This window comes from Polypterus senegalus, chromosome 8 (assembly GCF_016835505.1).
Source record: "Polypterus senegalus isolate Bchr_013 chromosome 8, ASM1683550v1, whole genome shotgun sequence".
NCBI classification, from domain to species: domain Eukaryota; kingdom Metazoa; phylum Chordata; class Cladistia; order Polypteriformes; family Polypteridae; genus Polypterus; species Polypterus senegalus.
The window spans coordinates 178,409,141-178,426,207 of NC_053161.1; the positions used below are offsets into that span (position 1 = coordinate 178,409,141).

The window sequence follows — 17,067 nt, forward strand, 5'->3', positions numbered from 1 at the left end:
TAAGAGGCGGCAGGACGACTTCAGTTTCCGTCGTCCTTGTTGACGTCACTTTTTTTTTGCGGAAAGAACAACCAATCAGAAGCAACCTTGCCAGTCTCCTGGCGCTCCGCCCCAACTGGACAAGACAGGGAGGTGTGACGTTACGAGCGGAACTTCTACCGGAGCGTGTGTACGCGGCGTCTTTTACAAGAAGAACCAAATCGGCCAAGGGCACGGCGGGCGGTAAGTACAAGAAATTGGGCTGTTTACTTACTTAAAATGAGAGCGGATTATCTACACTGTCAGGCCCGAGCCGAGCAGCACATTTATCTTCATCGCCTTCCCTTTCTCTTTTCCGTGAGCTGCCTGCGATGTCTTAAAGTCTGTGTTGTGTTATCTGTGATTGTTTTTATCGCGGGGTCCTCTGTGTAAACTTTTTTTTTTTAACTGTGTCGATAAATTACAATCGTTAGCTGTATTTTTTATTATTTCATCCGTTATGGCGTGCCTACTATGTGTTCTGTTACCTGCGCTGGTGAACGTTACCTTTAAAAGTAACTTTGTTATATTACGTTACACAATACATTAACTAAAATGTTACATATACATTTTAATGCGTTACTTTTCTTCTTTTGTATGAAACACTACAAATTTGATTGACCAGCATTAGTTATTAAATCCTAAACTCCTTGATGAAACGTACCAGAAAAAACAGTCAAATATGATCCCTTTCTTGTGCGTGTCCAGTCCCGAGTGGAGCGGGATGGTGGCGCAGACCCCGCGGCTCCTGGCTGTTAAAGCTCATCAGCTACTTGCCTTGCTGCACCAAGTACTGCTGCGATGATGGGATTTTACAGGTTGTATTGAAAGAAAGAAAAAAAATCAGTTTCCACAAGAACGGCTGTGTGATGGAACTCGATTTTCAGCTGTTTGCTGTCTGAGTGATACAACTGTGTGAAAGAACACAACTGGTGTCTTCTCCTACATGACTAGTTGTGCAGAATTTGTACGATTATTATCTGACAGGCATATTTAAGGGGGCAGACAGAAATGTGAAGGGGGCACATGGTGGCGATGGAGGCTGGAAAGGGGTGGTGGTGCTCTGGATAACTGTTTTTGTCATGTCATTGGATTGCACTTCATCAGGCCTCTACCCTCAGACCTGTCCAACTTGGGTGTCCCACCTGAAGGCTAAGCTTCTGCTGGTGTAGCTCTTAGGGTCACTGAGGTAAGCAAACCCCCTGACCACGATAAGGTGACAATCCTGCAGGAGGAAAACTGAAAAATAAAACCACAAAAAATAAAATAAAATTTTCCTCATCGGATTATAACAACTAAAAACATGACATTTACCTTAATTGGATGGCCTATATCAAATATATTCGAACCCAACAATAACACTTCTCACTATTGTCAATATTAACAAAACTAAAAAGGGTAGGCCAAGTTATTAAAAAAAAAAAATCAATTCACCAAGTCTTGAAAAATAAAATTGAAAAATAGAATAAAAAAATAAAATAAAATATCAATCCAGATCTTTACAACCAACAACATAAAATTTATCGTAATTGGATGGCCTAATTCTCAAAAAATTTGCAAAATAAAGTAAGAATAAAATAAGACCTCTCAATATAGCCAATATTTACAAGACTAAAAAGGGTTGGCATAGTAATTTAAAAAAAAACAAAAAACAATTCACCATGTCTTTCCCTACAATTCTCAAACTAATTTGTAGAACACAACAGATTTAGAACAGAACATTTGAACTTTTAATCTTGTTTTCAGCTTGTTTGTTTTTCAAGCAACTGAACTCTCTGTTTGCACCTGAGCAGCTCCACTCTCCTTTCTCCTCAATCCACTCTACAACAACAGTCTCCTGTTTCCCTTTGTAAAAACTCTTCCAAATTCATCATATCCAAGTTATTTGTTATGGACTTCTCATGGGCCAAGATCACCAAATTCCTCCTTCTTTTATGTAACATGGTGTGATGATAGGAGGTTAGGACCCGTGACAAAGTGGAGAAGGAACTCTCACATGATGCTGAAGACACACCAATGACCAGGGCTGCTACACACAATTTATGCAACTCAGGAAAGGCTTCCTTGTACTCCTGCAGGAGTTTCCACACAGTGGACAGGTCTGTTTCCTTTGGACATTTTTTGAGCAGCATCTGTTTTGCCACAAGAACTTCATTTTCCAGACTTACAACATCTGCTACAGTGCCAGCCATCACAGCCAGATCCCAACAGGGTGGGATCTAGAAATGCGCTAGATTTGGGTGCAAGACTAGATAACCCTGTCAAGGATGCTGAGCAGGGATCTTTTCAGAGACTGATGGGGGAAATGGTAGGGTCACCCGAGTCTGTATGGCCCAAAGCTGAGAGCACAACACTTTGACCCTGGTGTTTGCTCATTGTTCTCCTTCTCTATGTTGGATGTGACTTATCCTTATCAGGAGATGACACTTCCCAACAGTCATCCTCACAGATGTTTTTTTAAGGAGTCCCGTGCTGCACTAACACCCTCAGAAGCACTGCACAGATCAACTGACTGAGACTGTAGAATAGCATTTGCTGGTTTCAAGACACCAAGCACCCGCACTGGGAACTTTGCAATCTCAAAGAAGTGATGCCTCTTAATTTGGCATAGCAGGCCTGATGCCTCGGTGCACAGGTCAACTGCAACATCGTCATCCTCTGTCATCTCAGATAGGATACTAAGGATTTGTTCTTGATTGTCCACAGTGCACCTTGTCACCTCACCTCATAGTGGCTTGTCCATCTGATCTCAAGCAGCCTTTTTAGACAAGGTGCATCATGTTTATTGAGCACATAGTGGTGGTGAAAAAAGTTGTAGAGTGAACTAGATAGGCTAAAAAATCTTTTTGCACACGACTCACTCTGCATGGCATGCACAAGCACTAAGTGCAGTTGGTGGTTGTAGCAGTGGATGTATGGGACATATCTGTCAAGCCTCTTTTGGAGCAGAGCTTGTACCCCACCTCTAACCCCATCATAACACTGGCTCAGTATACTGTCAGCACTGTGGCCAGCATCAGAAAGGTGTAACAGGATCTCAGAGGTGATGTACTCTCCATCAAGTTGTTGCAAGTCAAGCAACCCAATAAGATGCTCCTCTGGCATGGAATTTCTGACAAACCGTATTATCACAGACAAGTTTTCCACATTGCACCTATCCCTGGTCCCATCACTTTTGAGGCAAAACCCTGCAGAATCAGCACTTTCATATTTTTTCCTGACCTCTCCAAGCACCATGTCAGCCAGTGTTTGGATAATTTCATTTTGGATATCCTTAGATGTGTATTTTGCATTTTATGGGACACCCTTAGCAATGCTTGCTAGCTTCTCATCCTTCTCTAAGGTATATTCCATCAGTTTTAGAAAAATACCTGAAGCAATGTCATCATCATTACCGCTGCATCATGTCTCAAGGTTTCTGCAGTCCCACGGACCCCAACTCATTTACACAGAGAAACCTTATAGCACTACCAATACTCTTAGTACATAGTAATGTTTTTTTTCAAGTTGTGTTTTACCAACCAACATTGAATCCACAGTCCCCCCTCTGGCCTCTCTGCTTTATGCTCAGTCCAGATGGTTGAAGCATGCACATGGTTGTGGCTGGACACATGCCTCTGTAGCCCCTTGTCTCGATCAAGTGCTGCTTTCCAGTTGTTAAAACCAGTTAAGGTAAAAACTACATCCCTCTCATTAACAGTGCTGCCATATTTCCGACAGGGGAACAGAAGCATGCGTCCCACACAACAGAGTACTCCAGCCATGGTTGTGTGCGGTACCAGGCAGGATTGAATGATCTTAATGTTGTACCACCAAATACACGTTTGGGGTAACTACCCAGTATTGGCTGGGATGGTGTATTACCATTTAACTCACTGGGTAGCTGAGCGGGTTGCTTTGGGGCAGCAATTGTTGGCAGAGGTACAGGAGAAGCAGTGCCTGTTGATGCCACAGGAGTAGACATGCTAGCATCATTGCTACTGCTATTGGTACTGGCAGGGCAGCGTCACACTTTTTAAAAGCTTGGGAAAAAGGATGCATCTCACAGCATTAACTTTCCCTTTGTGAGCTGCTGGAAGCTGGGGTGGAAAGTGAATAGTCTTTACTAAAATCGCTGTGATTACATCAGTATATGAAACAAGAAAACTGTTGAGTGCAGAGTTGAAAGCTGAGGCGAGGCTTTGTGTCGGGGTCTGACAGACAGACACGGGTCCTCCAGCAGACAGGCTCACAGTGGTGCTTGTGGGATCGAGAAAGAAACACTTCTCTACCAGACTGAAACTGTGAGAAGAACAATTGACTAGTCCCCCATTGACTGTACAAATATAGATGTATTTTTTAGTTGTTGTTAATTATTTCACGAGTCGCTGTGATTGATGACAGAGATTTGCTGCTTCCTCAAAGCCTCTTGCCGTTGCGCAGCTCATTTTGCTCTGCCCTGCCTACTGAGAAACCTGACACCGGGTCATTTGCATACTAACAGTGATTGGATGTTTAGCTGGGGGGAGGGTGAGTGGGGGATCTCTGCCGAGTGCTGTGTGAGCTGCAGGCAAACAAAGCAAGGAGGGAAAGAGCGAACAAGAGGTGAAACCTATCATGTCATTTGTGCCTTTTCCAGTGGATTTTTCAGCTACTGTAGTAAATCTTGTCCATATTCAGTTTGTGGGTAATTTATTATTTTCTTTGTCAACCTCTAAAAGTTTGATTTAAGGGGGCAGGAGGTTTGTTTAAGGGGGCATTGCCCCAGCGTAGAGTCGGCCCCGATTATTATTATTTTTTAGGAATGCATGAATGATGAGTCAAAACAGAATTATTTTATTTTTATAAGAGATTTAAAATTAACTGATTACACATCACAGTATAGCACAGTCTTTTTAAACAAACCACGAGGTGGTCCTGCCCAAAAGTTCTTAATCTCGTGTATGGCTGCATCAATAATTCAGTCTTTTGTGATCGTTGCGATTGAGAGTCTTCATTTTCTCAAGGTGATGAATCTGCCTGCTCTTCTCGGGGAGGGACAACCAGCAGTGATCTTTTTCATAACGAGAACTAGAACTAAACTCGTTTCACAAGCACGAGACCTGAAGTCAAAGCAGACGGAGAAACTAAAACTAAATAAAAATAAGAACTGGCGATATGGGAACGAACTAAAACGAGAACGAAAATTGAGTAAAAACGAAAAAAATAGCATTTTTTTTATAGCAGGCATAATCTAGGGTGGTCCAGATCTAATTATGCAATTTTCATTATGCTATAACTTAAGTTTATTACATAGTAAATCACCCGGACAATCGAGAAGTGTGCGAACTGACGACATGAAGAATTGTCTTCATGCCGAACTGGAGTCGCCCCCACGTGAATCAAAGTCATCCAGACGATCTGGATCTGCAGAATTAGATCTGGACCACCCCGTAGAGGGGCACCACATAGCCATTCCTGCACAGCAAATGTTGCAGTGTTAAATCAACGATGAGAGAGTAAAACGTAACACTATGCTGGTGTTTATTGTGTCCCAATCTTTACAGAGTTAATTTAACACTTTCAAAAGTGCCAGTCATTCAACTCTGGGGGAAAAAAAGTCAAAAGTCTGAAAAAAGTTCAACTCAATAAAGAGTTAAATTTAACTCCCTTCAGAACTAACTCTGGTGTACAGTGTTTTATTTGATCACAATAGAGAGTATAAAGTTCACTCATTCCTTTCTTACACTGTTGTAGAGCAGTAAGGGCTCTTTGTGAAATCTACCACCAAGAACTGTTGTTTAATACACTGCTGGCATTAAATGCCAACACTAAGCATAATTGTTTAATACAATATCAAATATTCTACAGCCATATAAGTGGCACAATTCAGTAAGTAAGACAATTGATTTTTGAAGATGTTGTTAAAAATGCTTGCAGTTTTACATGATGAGACACAGTGGAGGTGATCAAATAAGGTGACAGTGTGGCACAATATACGTGTCGCCATCTGAATGATAAGAAAACCGCCTGTCGGAAGGCCTGTAGTGAAACAGTTTAACATTTAAAACCGACTTGCTCTTTCCTCAAGACAGAAAGCACTAAAACGATCATCAAAAGACAAAGTGACCACTTCAGAAAGTATAGTGAAGATGTCCCGTCCCAATAAACAAAGTGTTTCAAGAAAAAAAAAGCAAAGGCTACTTGTTTTACAATTGAAACGCGATGAGCTCTCGTTAAAGAGTTGAATTTATTGTGACAGAACAGATTCTGTGCACGCTGAAACAGTTGGCCAAGTCAGAACTTTTTCTTTCTTTTGAATTTTTCTTGCTTTATAGTAATTCCGCCGAATGTTCATTTCACTTTCCGTGTTTCACCTGCCTACTTTGCTTCATTCTTTTTAATGTCTGGTTGATTTTGTGAAAGAGTGATGAGTCTTTTGTGTGATCGCCCCTCTCCGTGCAGCTCAATCCTGCACCTTCTCCCCAGCCAGACTCTCTTCCCTCAGATCTTCCTTTACTTTACCCACCACCTGTTCCCTGTACCCCCTTATTGCTGTCACACTTTTGCCCACATAGGTTTTTTTTTTTTTTTGTATGAAAATGTGCTATATAAATAAATGTTGTTGTTCAGGCTTTTTTATTTTCGCTTGTTTAAAACTGCAATATTTTCTTTCCGCAGAGAGGAGGAAGATGAGCCTGCCACTTCTTGTACCTGACATGAATGTGACGGAGGAGACTTGCCAGGCCGACAGGAATTCCTCCCAGAGAAGGGCAGTAAATATTAAGGAAGAGGACTGTGAGTGGGGACATGTGCACCACACGCAGGAGAGTCCCTGCGTTAAGAAAGAGGATTGTGAACAGGGGGCAGTGGGCATTAAGGAAGAGCCCGAGGAGAAGCCTGTCATCCGTGACATGCAGAAACGAGTCAAGGAGGAAGACGACTTTCAGTCACAGTGCCTCGGTTTGCCTCGGATTAAAAATGGAGGTGAAAGTGAATTAGTCTGCCTTCAGAGTAGAAACTGTCCTGTTCAGGGACATTCTGTCAGCGTGAAGTCTGCTATTGATTCAGATACAGAAAACCGTGATGAAACATCAAGGAGAACACTGGAGAGCCGGTCACCATCTGCAGATCAGCCCGGAGAAGGTGAGTGGAGATTAAAGGTGAACATACAGGGGAGACAAAAAGTCGACACACACATCAGCTTTTGTGGAAGTAAAGCCTGAATGTCAATGATCACTTTGTCACCTCCATTAAGAGTTTTGTTAAAAGCAGTATTCAAATGTAACAATATACGAGTAACTTGCAGTCGTCTGGTGATAATTTGAGAATTTTTATTGGTTGCCAACATGGCCTTCCCCATTTACTAGGAGGCTTAAACCAAAAATAACACTTGATGGAGTTACAACAAAAGTAATGGCCACGTTAATGGGGTCGTCGGGTTACTGATAAATGGAGCCTCCATCAGGGTGGTCGTCCTTGAAGCCCTGAGTCCAGAGGGGGGCGGATTCAGTTGACCCTCACTGGGAAGTTTCTTGGGACTGTGGAGGAAAATAAAGACCAGGCAGTTGGCCGCAGTGCCCCCTCTCAGCACGAGATGATATCACAAAACCTGGGAAGAGCTTGGGTGGTGATCCTCGGGCACATGTATGCCAGACAAGCTATTAGGAAAACCTAAAATTTAACCCCTTGCCTCGATTGCCATTTTCCTTTGATTACACCAGCAAGTCTCCTATTCTATCACTTTAGTATTCCTGGGTTTGCTCCCATTCTTTAATTATGGAGGAGTTCACAACCAAAGAGCTCAGGGACCTCCTGTGCACAGCGCCCTCTTTAGGTGACTCCACACATTTCCTGTAGGTGAGTTAAGACATTTTTATTTATTTTTGGTTAAGGTGGCGTTTTATGTATTGGAAGTTGAAATTCCTTTCCCATGTAGAGGTTTGCCCATGGGCACGTTGATAACGTAAGCTGGCCCCTTAAATAAATAGTGTCCTCCTTAAATGCATTAACAACAACACCGGCACCTTAGACATACATAATGTCCTAATTCCAGTTTGCCAAGTTCCATTTCCAAATAATCTGCTCATCTATTAATAAATGTCAGGTTTGGAGCAAGCATATCGTTAAGTTTCTGACTCCATGATGTGCCACACTCATCCTGCTAATTCCGTGTGACCTGCTAAAGGTCCTTCATGAAGAGCCAGTGGAGCTCTTCCATTCTGGTGAGGCAGTTTTGTTTTCAGCTCGTCATTGGTCGTGTGGGTGATGTAAGTTTTACAAGAGACCACCACCTCAGATTTGTTTTAATTTACCAGAATATGTCAGATCATAAGATTCTGATTGACCCCCAAGATCAAGGTTCTAGCCCCAGTACTCTGTGAGTAAGCGTGTGACGGACTACGAGACCTTTGCAGTTTGTGTCCGGCGTGCTGATGGCCTATAATATTAGTCAGCTGCTCTATGGCTCTGTATTCAGGATCACCTCTCGCTTTACTCCGTGTCCCGGTGTCTTCTCATCTCATGTCGCTGCGTTTGGGTTGATGTTCAGTAGATCTTGCCACTTGTTCTTCTTCGTGCCATCATGGTGTCTAGCACTGTATTTTGCCATCCTAGTGCTCACGTTGCCCTGAGGACCTGAACAGTTTGTACCAGCACCACCTTTGTTACGTCTGCATTCAGTATCCCACCCTTGATGATCGGCAGATGGTGCTGCTCTTCTTCCTCCTCTTCCCGTGAGCGGACTTGGCAGTGCACTTCACACTTGGCAGATGTTCTTTTCCTTTCTGCCATGTCGCCCTCTTGAGCAGTTTGCCAACCCTGATAACCGTGTGGAGGGTGCGACTACCCAACTTTCTTGCTGCTTCAGCACTTATCGCATCATAAGCTTAGGATTAACACCAAGATCAAGATCCTAGCACCAGTAGTTTGTGAGTAAAGACGTGACAGACACAGCCCTTTGCATTTCATACATTTAATTTTGTAAACCGCCTTTGTTTAATAGAACCTTTCATCTTGACCATGTCAAAAGACCAATTGTAGCACTTGCACCAGTCTTGTCAGTCGTCATAGCCAGTGAAAGGAGGAGCCCACTTATAACCCTGATGTTTCGGTGACTTGAGCCTTACAGTAGAACCAGTGGCCTAGATCTACCTCCATGTCCCCTCTAATCTAATTACCACTTGGCTCTCTTCTTCATTACTCATTCCTTCTAACCCAAAGCCACCTGAATGCTGTTATCCATCTGCTTGCTGTTGTCCTCTACCAGCTGGACCTCTAAGCCCCAAAGACACTCGCTTACTTGTGAGTGAACTCCCTGGGAACCCCTCCAGCTGACTTTCACTGGGAACATCCAGGCACTCCATCCCCTCTGCTTGCACTCGAAGATGAGGGCTTCATATTTTACTTCCTCGATCCTCTCCTGCAACGTGGAGAACCACCTGCTTTGTGGTGTCGCACCAAAGGATGTTGTTGGGTTGCAGGGTTTGTGCTGGTGATTTTTTTTGGAAATATGAGCTGCCTTTCATATATAGTTTTATGTTGTTGTTGAGTTCTGATTTGCGTTTGTTTAAGCGTCATTTTGGTGCATTCACGTGTAAAATGTGGGGCACCTACTGTGGTAGTCATGTCTGTCCACCTTCATGAAACAACTCATCTCCTAGTAGACCGACCCCTTTTTTTTTTTTTATATATATATAAATGAGGCACACTGATTCATCAAAGACATTTTGTCAAGACAGTGAAAATTGTGCTCAGAAATCTGCATCACTGTCTGGTTTATGAATGTGACTGCAAAGTCCTACAGCAGATCGTGCACACAGCAGAAAAGATCACTGAGACCTCTCTACCCTCCATTTAAAGATCTCTTTATAAAGCGTTGCTTCTGCAAAGCCTACAACATCGTGTAAGACCCCTCACTCCCACCCTTCTCATGGTTTCTTTGTCTCCTTTCCATCTGCTAGAAGGTCCCATAGTATCCATACGAGTTCTGCCGTCATATCTACCCCATGGCTGTCTGGACACTGAACTCTGTCCTGCATGATCTGCTCCTAGTATCTCATTTACGTGTAGTACATTTGTTGCTATTCTTTGTGTGTGTTTTTTTTTTTTTGTATTATTTACTATTTATTTCAATCTATTACAGTCTGCTCATTTACCATTTATTGTCTTGTCCTTCACTTGTCTTGCAGTTGCCCTTTATTTATGTACACATTGCACCGCAGCCCTGGGGAATGTTACACCATAACACTGTTTGTTGCTGTGTTTTTTTTTTTCGCCTTGTACAATTTCTTGCATCAGGAATTTGTTAGTTTTCAAATACAACTTGGCGTAAGATAGTGGCATAGGTAGGAGGGGGCGGTCTGCCCTGGCTGGCACAATTTTGGGGGCGGCATTATTGGCCAAAAGGCTCGGTACAATTCGTGTGTAAGCAGCAGGATTTGGAAAAATATCACTCGTGAAAGATAAAAGATTTTTTTTCCACAAATATTTCAAGAATAATTTTCAGACTGTCCTTCTGTGACGGCATCAGACACAGCAGTTGAAACTTATGAGGCAATAACAAAAATAAACATTACACTGATAATAATAGGAAGATAAACAACTAATTTACAATTTATAATTTCGTTTCACTATCAATCCGAATGCGTTCTTGCTCTGCACAGAAAACATCCACACCTATCACTTGTACACTACACTGGTTCTGGTTTTCGCTGCGTAATTGTATTGCACTAAAAATCAGAACATGGGTTATCAGTGCATCTATATTATATTCTTTTCTAGTTGATGCTTATAAATAATTATATGTGAAAAATGTTTGCTATTTCTCTATATATGAATAAATCTATGCAGAATTTATCTTAATTTTTCTCTATGGGTCATTTTAATTTTCTATTTAAATAGGTTAACATATTCAGATCTGCGTCAAATTGAAGCACTGCCCCGAGCGACACGAACTCGAGCTACGCCGCTGGCCTCAGAGCGCAGGGTCAGCCATCGTACAGCAGATTAAGAGCCCAGCAGCCTAGGATCTCCTTTGGCAGTGTTTTGATTTGGGAAAATGGTTCAAGGGGTTCTTTAGAATAAGTGGGCAAAATTCAGAGAGAAGAGGTCCGATACTTCAATAAAATTTACTTATTCAATTATAACATTTAAATACATATAATGCAGTATAATGCAGTAGCGATAGATTATAGAAACAAGTATATGCTTACAGTAATATCAAAAGACACAAACTTGTGCTTATCAAAAGACCCAGAGCTATCATCCTAGACCAGTAGACTGAGGGAGCCCGCATGTCAGTCTCGTCAGAGGATCAACTCGTTAACCTTATCAAAGTACCGGGCGGTGTGCACATTCCCCACGGTTGAGCTTCCAAAGAAACTGAGGGTGAAACCTTCCCTTATATACTAATTGAGCGTCCTTGCCCAAAGCGGCTTACGTGCGAGCAGTGTATACAGAAGTGATCAGTTTCAGTATACACCTTTCCACGGGACGCGGTGTTGTTTTTCACTTGGTCCTGATGGAGACGGCGCCTAGTACCAGAAGGCACACAAAAATAAGAGCTGTGTAGTGAAGCCCCTCGAAGTGAAAAACAAGTCAGCATAACCCTTTGGCCATCTTCCCAGTACATCCCTTCTTGAAGCTGGTCTTTGCACTGAAGCGACCGACGCCCATCTGCTCTCCTGATTCTTTATTTCACCTTTGCTTTTTACAGAGAAAAATCCTTCCATTACAGGCAGTAACCACCTGGATGTCAGCGCAGATCCTTAGCCTCGATGCCACCACTCCACCCTGGTGTGACAATAAAGCCATTTGACTTGTTTTAACTAATAGCTAAATGGGAAACATGTCTATCCAGCCATTATCCAACCTGCTATTTCCTAACTACAGGGTCACGGGGGGGTCTGCTGGAACCAATCCCAGCTAACGCACAGGCCGCAAGGCAAGAACAAACCCCGGGCAGGGCACTAGCCCACTGCAGGGCACACACACACACACTGAGCACACACTATGGACAATTTAGGATCGCCAATGCACCTAACCTGCATGTCTTTGGACTGTGGGTGGAAACTGGAGCACCTGGAGGAAACCCACGCAGACACGGGGAGAACATGCAAACTCCACTCAGGGAGGACCCGGGAAGCGAACCTGCAGGTCTCCTTACTGCGAGGCAGCAGCGCTACCCACTGTGCCACCGTGCCACCCTAACATATATATATTGCAGTTGTATTTTTCCTTTCATAGGGTAATACTAATAGTGATTTTATGCTGGTATTGGCTATTGTATAAGGGTATACATTCAAAAATGTTGCATTTAAGAGAATTGAACATCGGTTAGTCACAGAGCCTCCAGCTTTAACACACATTTTCACATGACTTGAATTGGTATTTGCTGTCAGTGAAAGCTGTTGAGCCACCACAAGCCTATTTAGGCCACATTTTAACCACATGATGTTGTAAAGTGCTGTTTTCATGTTGGCAAGTAGCATTACAGTCTGTTCTCACGGTTGTTTTTGACTCCTCGTTACAAAGATTGAACTTTCATATCTGCTAACAAACCAGAATGTTATGCCATGCATACGTTTTCTAACTTGTTTGATATTGTGTCCCACGAATTTTAGTAAGCAATTTAAGAAAAGACGATGTGTTCTGCTATGTGCCGACTAAACAACACGTTCATTTTCTATTTCTGGTCCCCCATGCACCCACTGGTGTAATAGTTGGTTAGACTGTCTGCCTCTCATACAGTATATAATTTTATGTCTTTGTGGCACCTGAGTGATATGATTTGCATTTGTTTAATCGTTTTTTTTGGTGTGTTCACGTGTAAAGTGAGGGGCACCTACTGTGGTAGCCCTGTCTGTCTGTCTGTCTGCCTGCCTGCATTAAACCGCTACTCTCCCAGTAGACCGATTTTTACTGAAATGTCGCACACTAATTCTCCAAAGAAATTTTGTCAAGAAAGTGCAAATTTTGCTAAGAAATGTGCATCACTGTCTGGTTTGGGAGTGTGATTGCAAGTCCTACAGCAGTGGAAACAACGCATACATTTTCTATTTCTGGTCACACGTGCACACTGGTGTAATAGTTGGTTTGACTATGGCCAGTAGGGCTGCTGTCATCTAGCGTGCTGGGGGAATAAAAAGCTTCCAGCACCAGCAACATCTTTCTCTCCCAGTGGGCTGTCCGTCCATCCCTTTTGGTCCTTCCTTCCGGGTTTGATCCCTTCTTCCTCCCCAGCCAGGGTGCTTATCTGCCTATTGGGAGTCTCCTGTCCGGTTAAGGAAGCATCCCCTCTCCTGACTGGGATGTCTGTCCAGCCCATGCCATCTAAAATATTTAAATAGCTGACATTTGTCAACTTCATGTAATTGCTCGCAATCATGTGTTTCTTTTGTCTTTCTGCAGTTACAAAGGAGAGTCTCGACTTTTCCCCATCTTTATCTGTCTTGATCTGTTCTGAAGCGAAGTCTCAACAGATACCAAATGATGAAAATAAGGAGAAATTGACATCCCTGTCCCCTTTGCAGTCAAGTTCTCTGCGAGTTGTGAGTCGAACAAGGACAGACACAATTAATGCTCAACAGCAGTTGAATGGTACACACTCAGAAGAACCAAGGAAAAGTCTGAAATGTGAATCTAAAGACAAACGCAATCAGTGGAAGTATACAAGTCAAAGGCCATATGGCTGTTCTGAGTGTGGGAAACGATTTTCACGAAAATACAATCTTAAGACCCACAGTAGAATTCACACTGGGGAGAAGCCCCATTGCTGTCCCGAATGTGGGAAACGATTTTCACAAAGAACCCATCTCGACTGCCACAGAATAAAGCACACTGGAGAGAAACCCTACCAGTGTTCCGAATGCGGAAAAGGGTTTTCAAGGAGACACCGCCTCGAGAGCCACATAACGATTCATACTGGAAAACAACCATTTGGCTGTTTAGAATGCGGGAGAAGATTCTGTGACCGGAGAAATCTTAACCAGCACATGAGAACTCACAGTGGGGAAAATCTCCTCTGTTGCTCCAAGTGTGGTGCACGATTTTCAACCAGGAGCCATCTGTATAAACATGAAAGAATTCATAATGGTGGTAAACCCTTTTCCTGTGCTGAATGTGGGAAAGTATTTTCAAAAAGAGACGGACTGGAAACGCACAAAAGAGTTCATACCGGAGAGAAACCATATTCCTGTTGTGAATGTGGCAAACGATTCTCTTTCAAGAGCAGCTATAGGAGTCACATGACAAGTCACACTGGAGAGAAGCCGTATGGCTGCTCAGAATGTGGAAAGCGATTTTCACAAAGGGGCACCCTTAAAGCCCACAACAGAATTCACACTGGGGAGAAACCCTACAGCTGTTCTGAGTGTGGGAAACGATTTTTACAAAGGAGCCATCTCGAGAGCCACACAGTCATTCACACTGGAGAGAAACCCTATTGCTGTTCTGAATGTGGAAAGCGATTTTCAAGGAAATATTGTGTGGAGAGCCACATGAGAACTCACACTCGAGAGAAACCATAAGTTAGAGGAGATGAAAAAGAGGAACGAGTGACGAGTCGCCTTCCTTACACCTCAAGGTTTGTTGTGTACCTTCACGTGGTGAGCTTAGTTGCATGAGCTGTGCACCAAATGGCATCAAGGCAAAGCTAGTTTTGGAGTATAAAAATCTTCAAAAAATAAATCCTACTGGCCGCTCATCTTGTAGGAGCAGAAGTTGCCATCCTCTGCCTTGGTGACAGTAGAGCATATGAAGGTGTTGGCGACAATGAAAAATCTTCTTATGAAGAGCAGACCTCCACTGTGGTGACAGTCCAGATGGATAGTGTTGCTTGTCCCACCACAATGGAACAGACAAGACCACAAAAGCGTACTTTCACTAAGAAATGAAGTGGACTGGATACAGTCCAGTGGTCAACTAAAGGTAACCAGGAGATCCTGTACTGCTAACGTTTACACAGCCAATCATGAATTTTCAATATTCCAGGAAGGTCTTGCACAAAAATTCAATCGAGAAATATAATCTTAACTTCCGAATTAAACATAACTGTAGTGGAGAGTAAGCTTTTAGATGGAGAATCATCTAGCACAGGGGTGTCAAACTCCAGTCCTGGACGGCCGCAGTGGCTGCAGGTTTTCATTCTAACCATCTTCATCAGTGACCCGTTTTTTTATTTGCTGCTAATGAACTTCTTTTTGCCTTAATTTAAACTAACTTGACTCTGGCCTCTTAGTTGTCTCTTTTTCTTTAATTAACAGCCCATCAATAATAAGACACAAAACAAGCTGCCACGTGACCAGCTCATCTGTGCCCACTACACAATATCTGAAAGTAAAGAAAGGTGAAGGTGGTCTCTGTAACGCTGATCTCTCGGCTCACCAAAACGTTTTGATGGTGGTCTTAGAAAAAACAGAAAATGAACAGTTTTGGAAATGTCTGCTGTGGCAGAACGAGAGCAGCGACAAGCCATGGAATTAAATAATGGGTTTAATTAACAGCAAGAATTGGCATCTAATTAAGATTGGTTGGAGTTTGAAGCCCCAATTTAGCTGGTCATCTGCTGATCCGTTTCACATCTCATTTGTTTGGCTCTCATAAAATGAAGAAAGGAATCGATTTAGAGGACTGAATCCTTAAAAACAGGGCTATTAAAATGAAGGGAAAAGGAGTGAATCACCAGTGAAAACTGATTAGGAAAAGGGTGAGAATGAAAACCTGCAGCCACTGCGGCCCTCCAGGCCTGAAGTTTGACACCCCTGATCTAGCATATGTGGTGGTAATTTATTTTATAGATCGTCTTACTCTAATAAGTCTGAGCCATTTTTACTTTCATTTTAAAAATACTGTTAAAGGGGTAACTGCAGAAGCCAGTTCTTCTTATCACATGGAAAGCTTACCAGAGCAAATAAGACTTCCACATGAAGGGGTTTAGCCCCTTAGCTGAAATTTTAAATCTGGGCAAGCAGGGCCTGACTTTTGTGTAAATGAAGGGGTGAGCTGGCTGGATGGGGGAAGCAGAAGTCTACCGGACATGAAAATACAAAACACCCCTCGATGGTCCCAGAGGCGTATCGAGATCATTTACGACTCGCAGAAATGTGCTTTTGTCTCCGTTGCTCCATCCTTAGAGTGTCTGCCATTCCATTCAAGAGCCATACTGGACCAGCGAAGATGGAGAGCCACCTCGTAGCTTTAAGCAAACCAGATGAACTGCTTATTGCTAAGATTGCACTGGTATTTTACCAACACTCACGTCTTACTCTGCTTATATGTTATGTCCTTTATGTATATTTTTGCTATTTCCCCTTTTAATTTTATTATAGACTAGCCGTCCCCCGTGGCTCCCCCCCCCATGCAGTAGTGAAACAGGACAAACTTTACAAATCAATAAACAAACAGGTATCACTAGCTAAGCTCCAACACGTGGCAACACTCACGTCTTACTCTGCTTATATTTTGGGCACAATTGGAAATCTCAAGTTAATTTGTGAATAAAAATTACCGTTCACAGGTAAACACAAGTCAAGTTCCCATTTAACTTTCTTGTTTTGTTTGAAGTCTTTTACTTTCAATTTCAACTCGAACAGAAATGTCCCCAGGGTGTGAACTCAATTTATTTATATATATAATTTTTTTTTTTTTTTTTTAAGGTCTGAATAAATAGATTAGATTCAACTTTGTCATTTGCATGCATATTAGTTTAGCATCTAATCATATTGCAAATAGTAAAGTGCAATTAACAATAAGGCAGCATACAAATGAGAATATGAATATTGTGGTGGGACAGCTGGGACCCCAAATGGGTTAGAGTATTTTCAGGACAGTTTGTCCCCTGGGCTGACACGGGGCACCCCCCTTTGGTTTCCAGAAGGGCCGCGGGTCATGAGTATGGGAGCTCAAACCTGCTGGGGCCAGGGGGTGCATGGGCATTTTCAGGGCACTGTTTGGCCACACTTCTGGGTGCCCTATAATGGGAGCCAGTCACCACCACTCAATGGAAGAGGACAAAGCCTGAGGTGGAGGGAGCGCCGGCAGAGAAGGGACTGGATTGTGTCGTGCGTTGGTGTGATTTGTGTGCTGTAAGTA

General features: G+C 42.8%; 1 protein-coding gene across 1 annotated transcript; it reads left to right on the top strand.

Moving 5' to 3' along the window:
* Positions 1–110: 110 nt before the first annotated feature.
* On the top strand, positions 111–15,439 carry LOC120533510 (zinc finger protein OZF-like). Its single transcript, XM_039760429.1, has 3 exons — positions 111–222; positions 6,658–7,122; positions 13,387–15,439. The coding sequence occupies exons 2-3, from the start codon at positions 6,669–6,671 to the stop codon at positions 14,502–14,504; spliced, it is 1,572 nt and encodes a 523-aa protein (XP_039616363.1). The 5' UTR covers positions 111–222; positions 6,658–6,668; the 3' UTR covers positions 14,505–15,439.
* Positions 15,440–17,067: the final 1,628 nt, after the last annotated feature.

Excerpts from the sequence above, each read along its gene's own strand:
- LOC120533510 (XM_039760429.1), top strand. The coding sequence starts at position 6,669 with ATGAGCCTGCCACTTCTTGTACCTGACATGAATGTGACGGAGGAGACT. Across the intron at positions 7,123-13,386 it reads TGCAGATCAGCCCGGAGAAG|TTACAAAGGAGAGTCTCGAC; the intron begins GTGAGTGGAGAT and ends GTCTTTCTGCAG.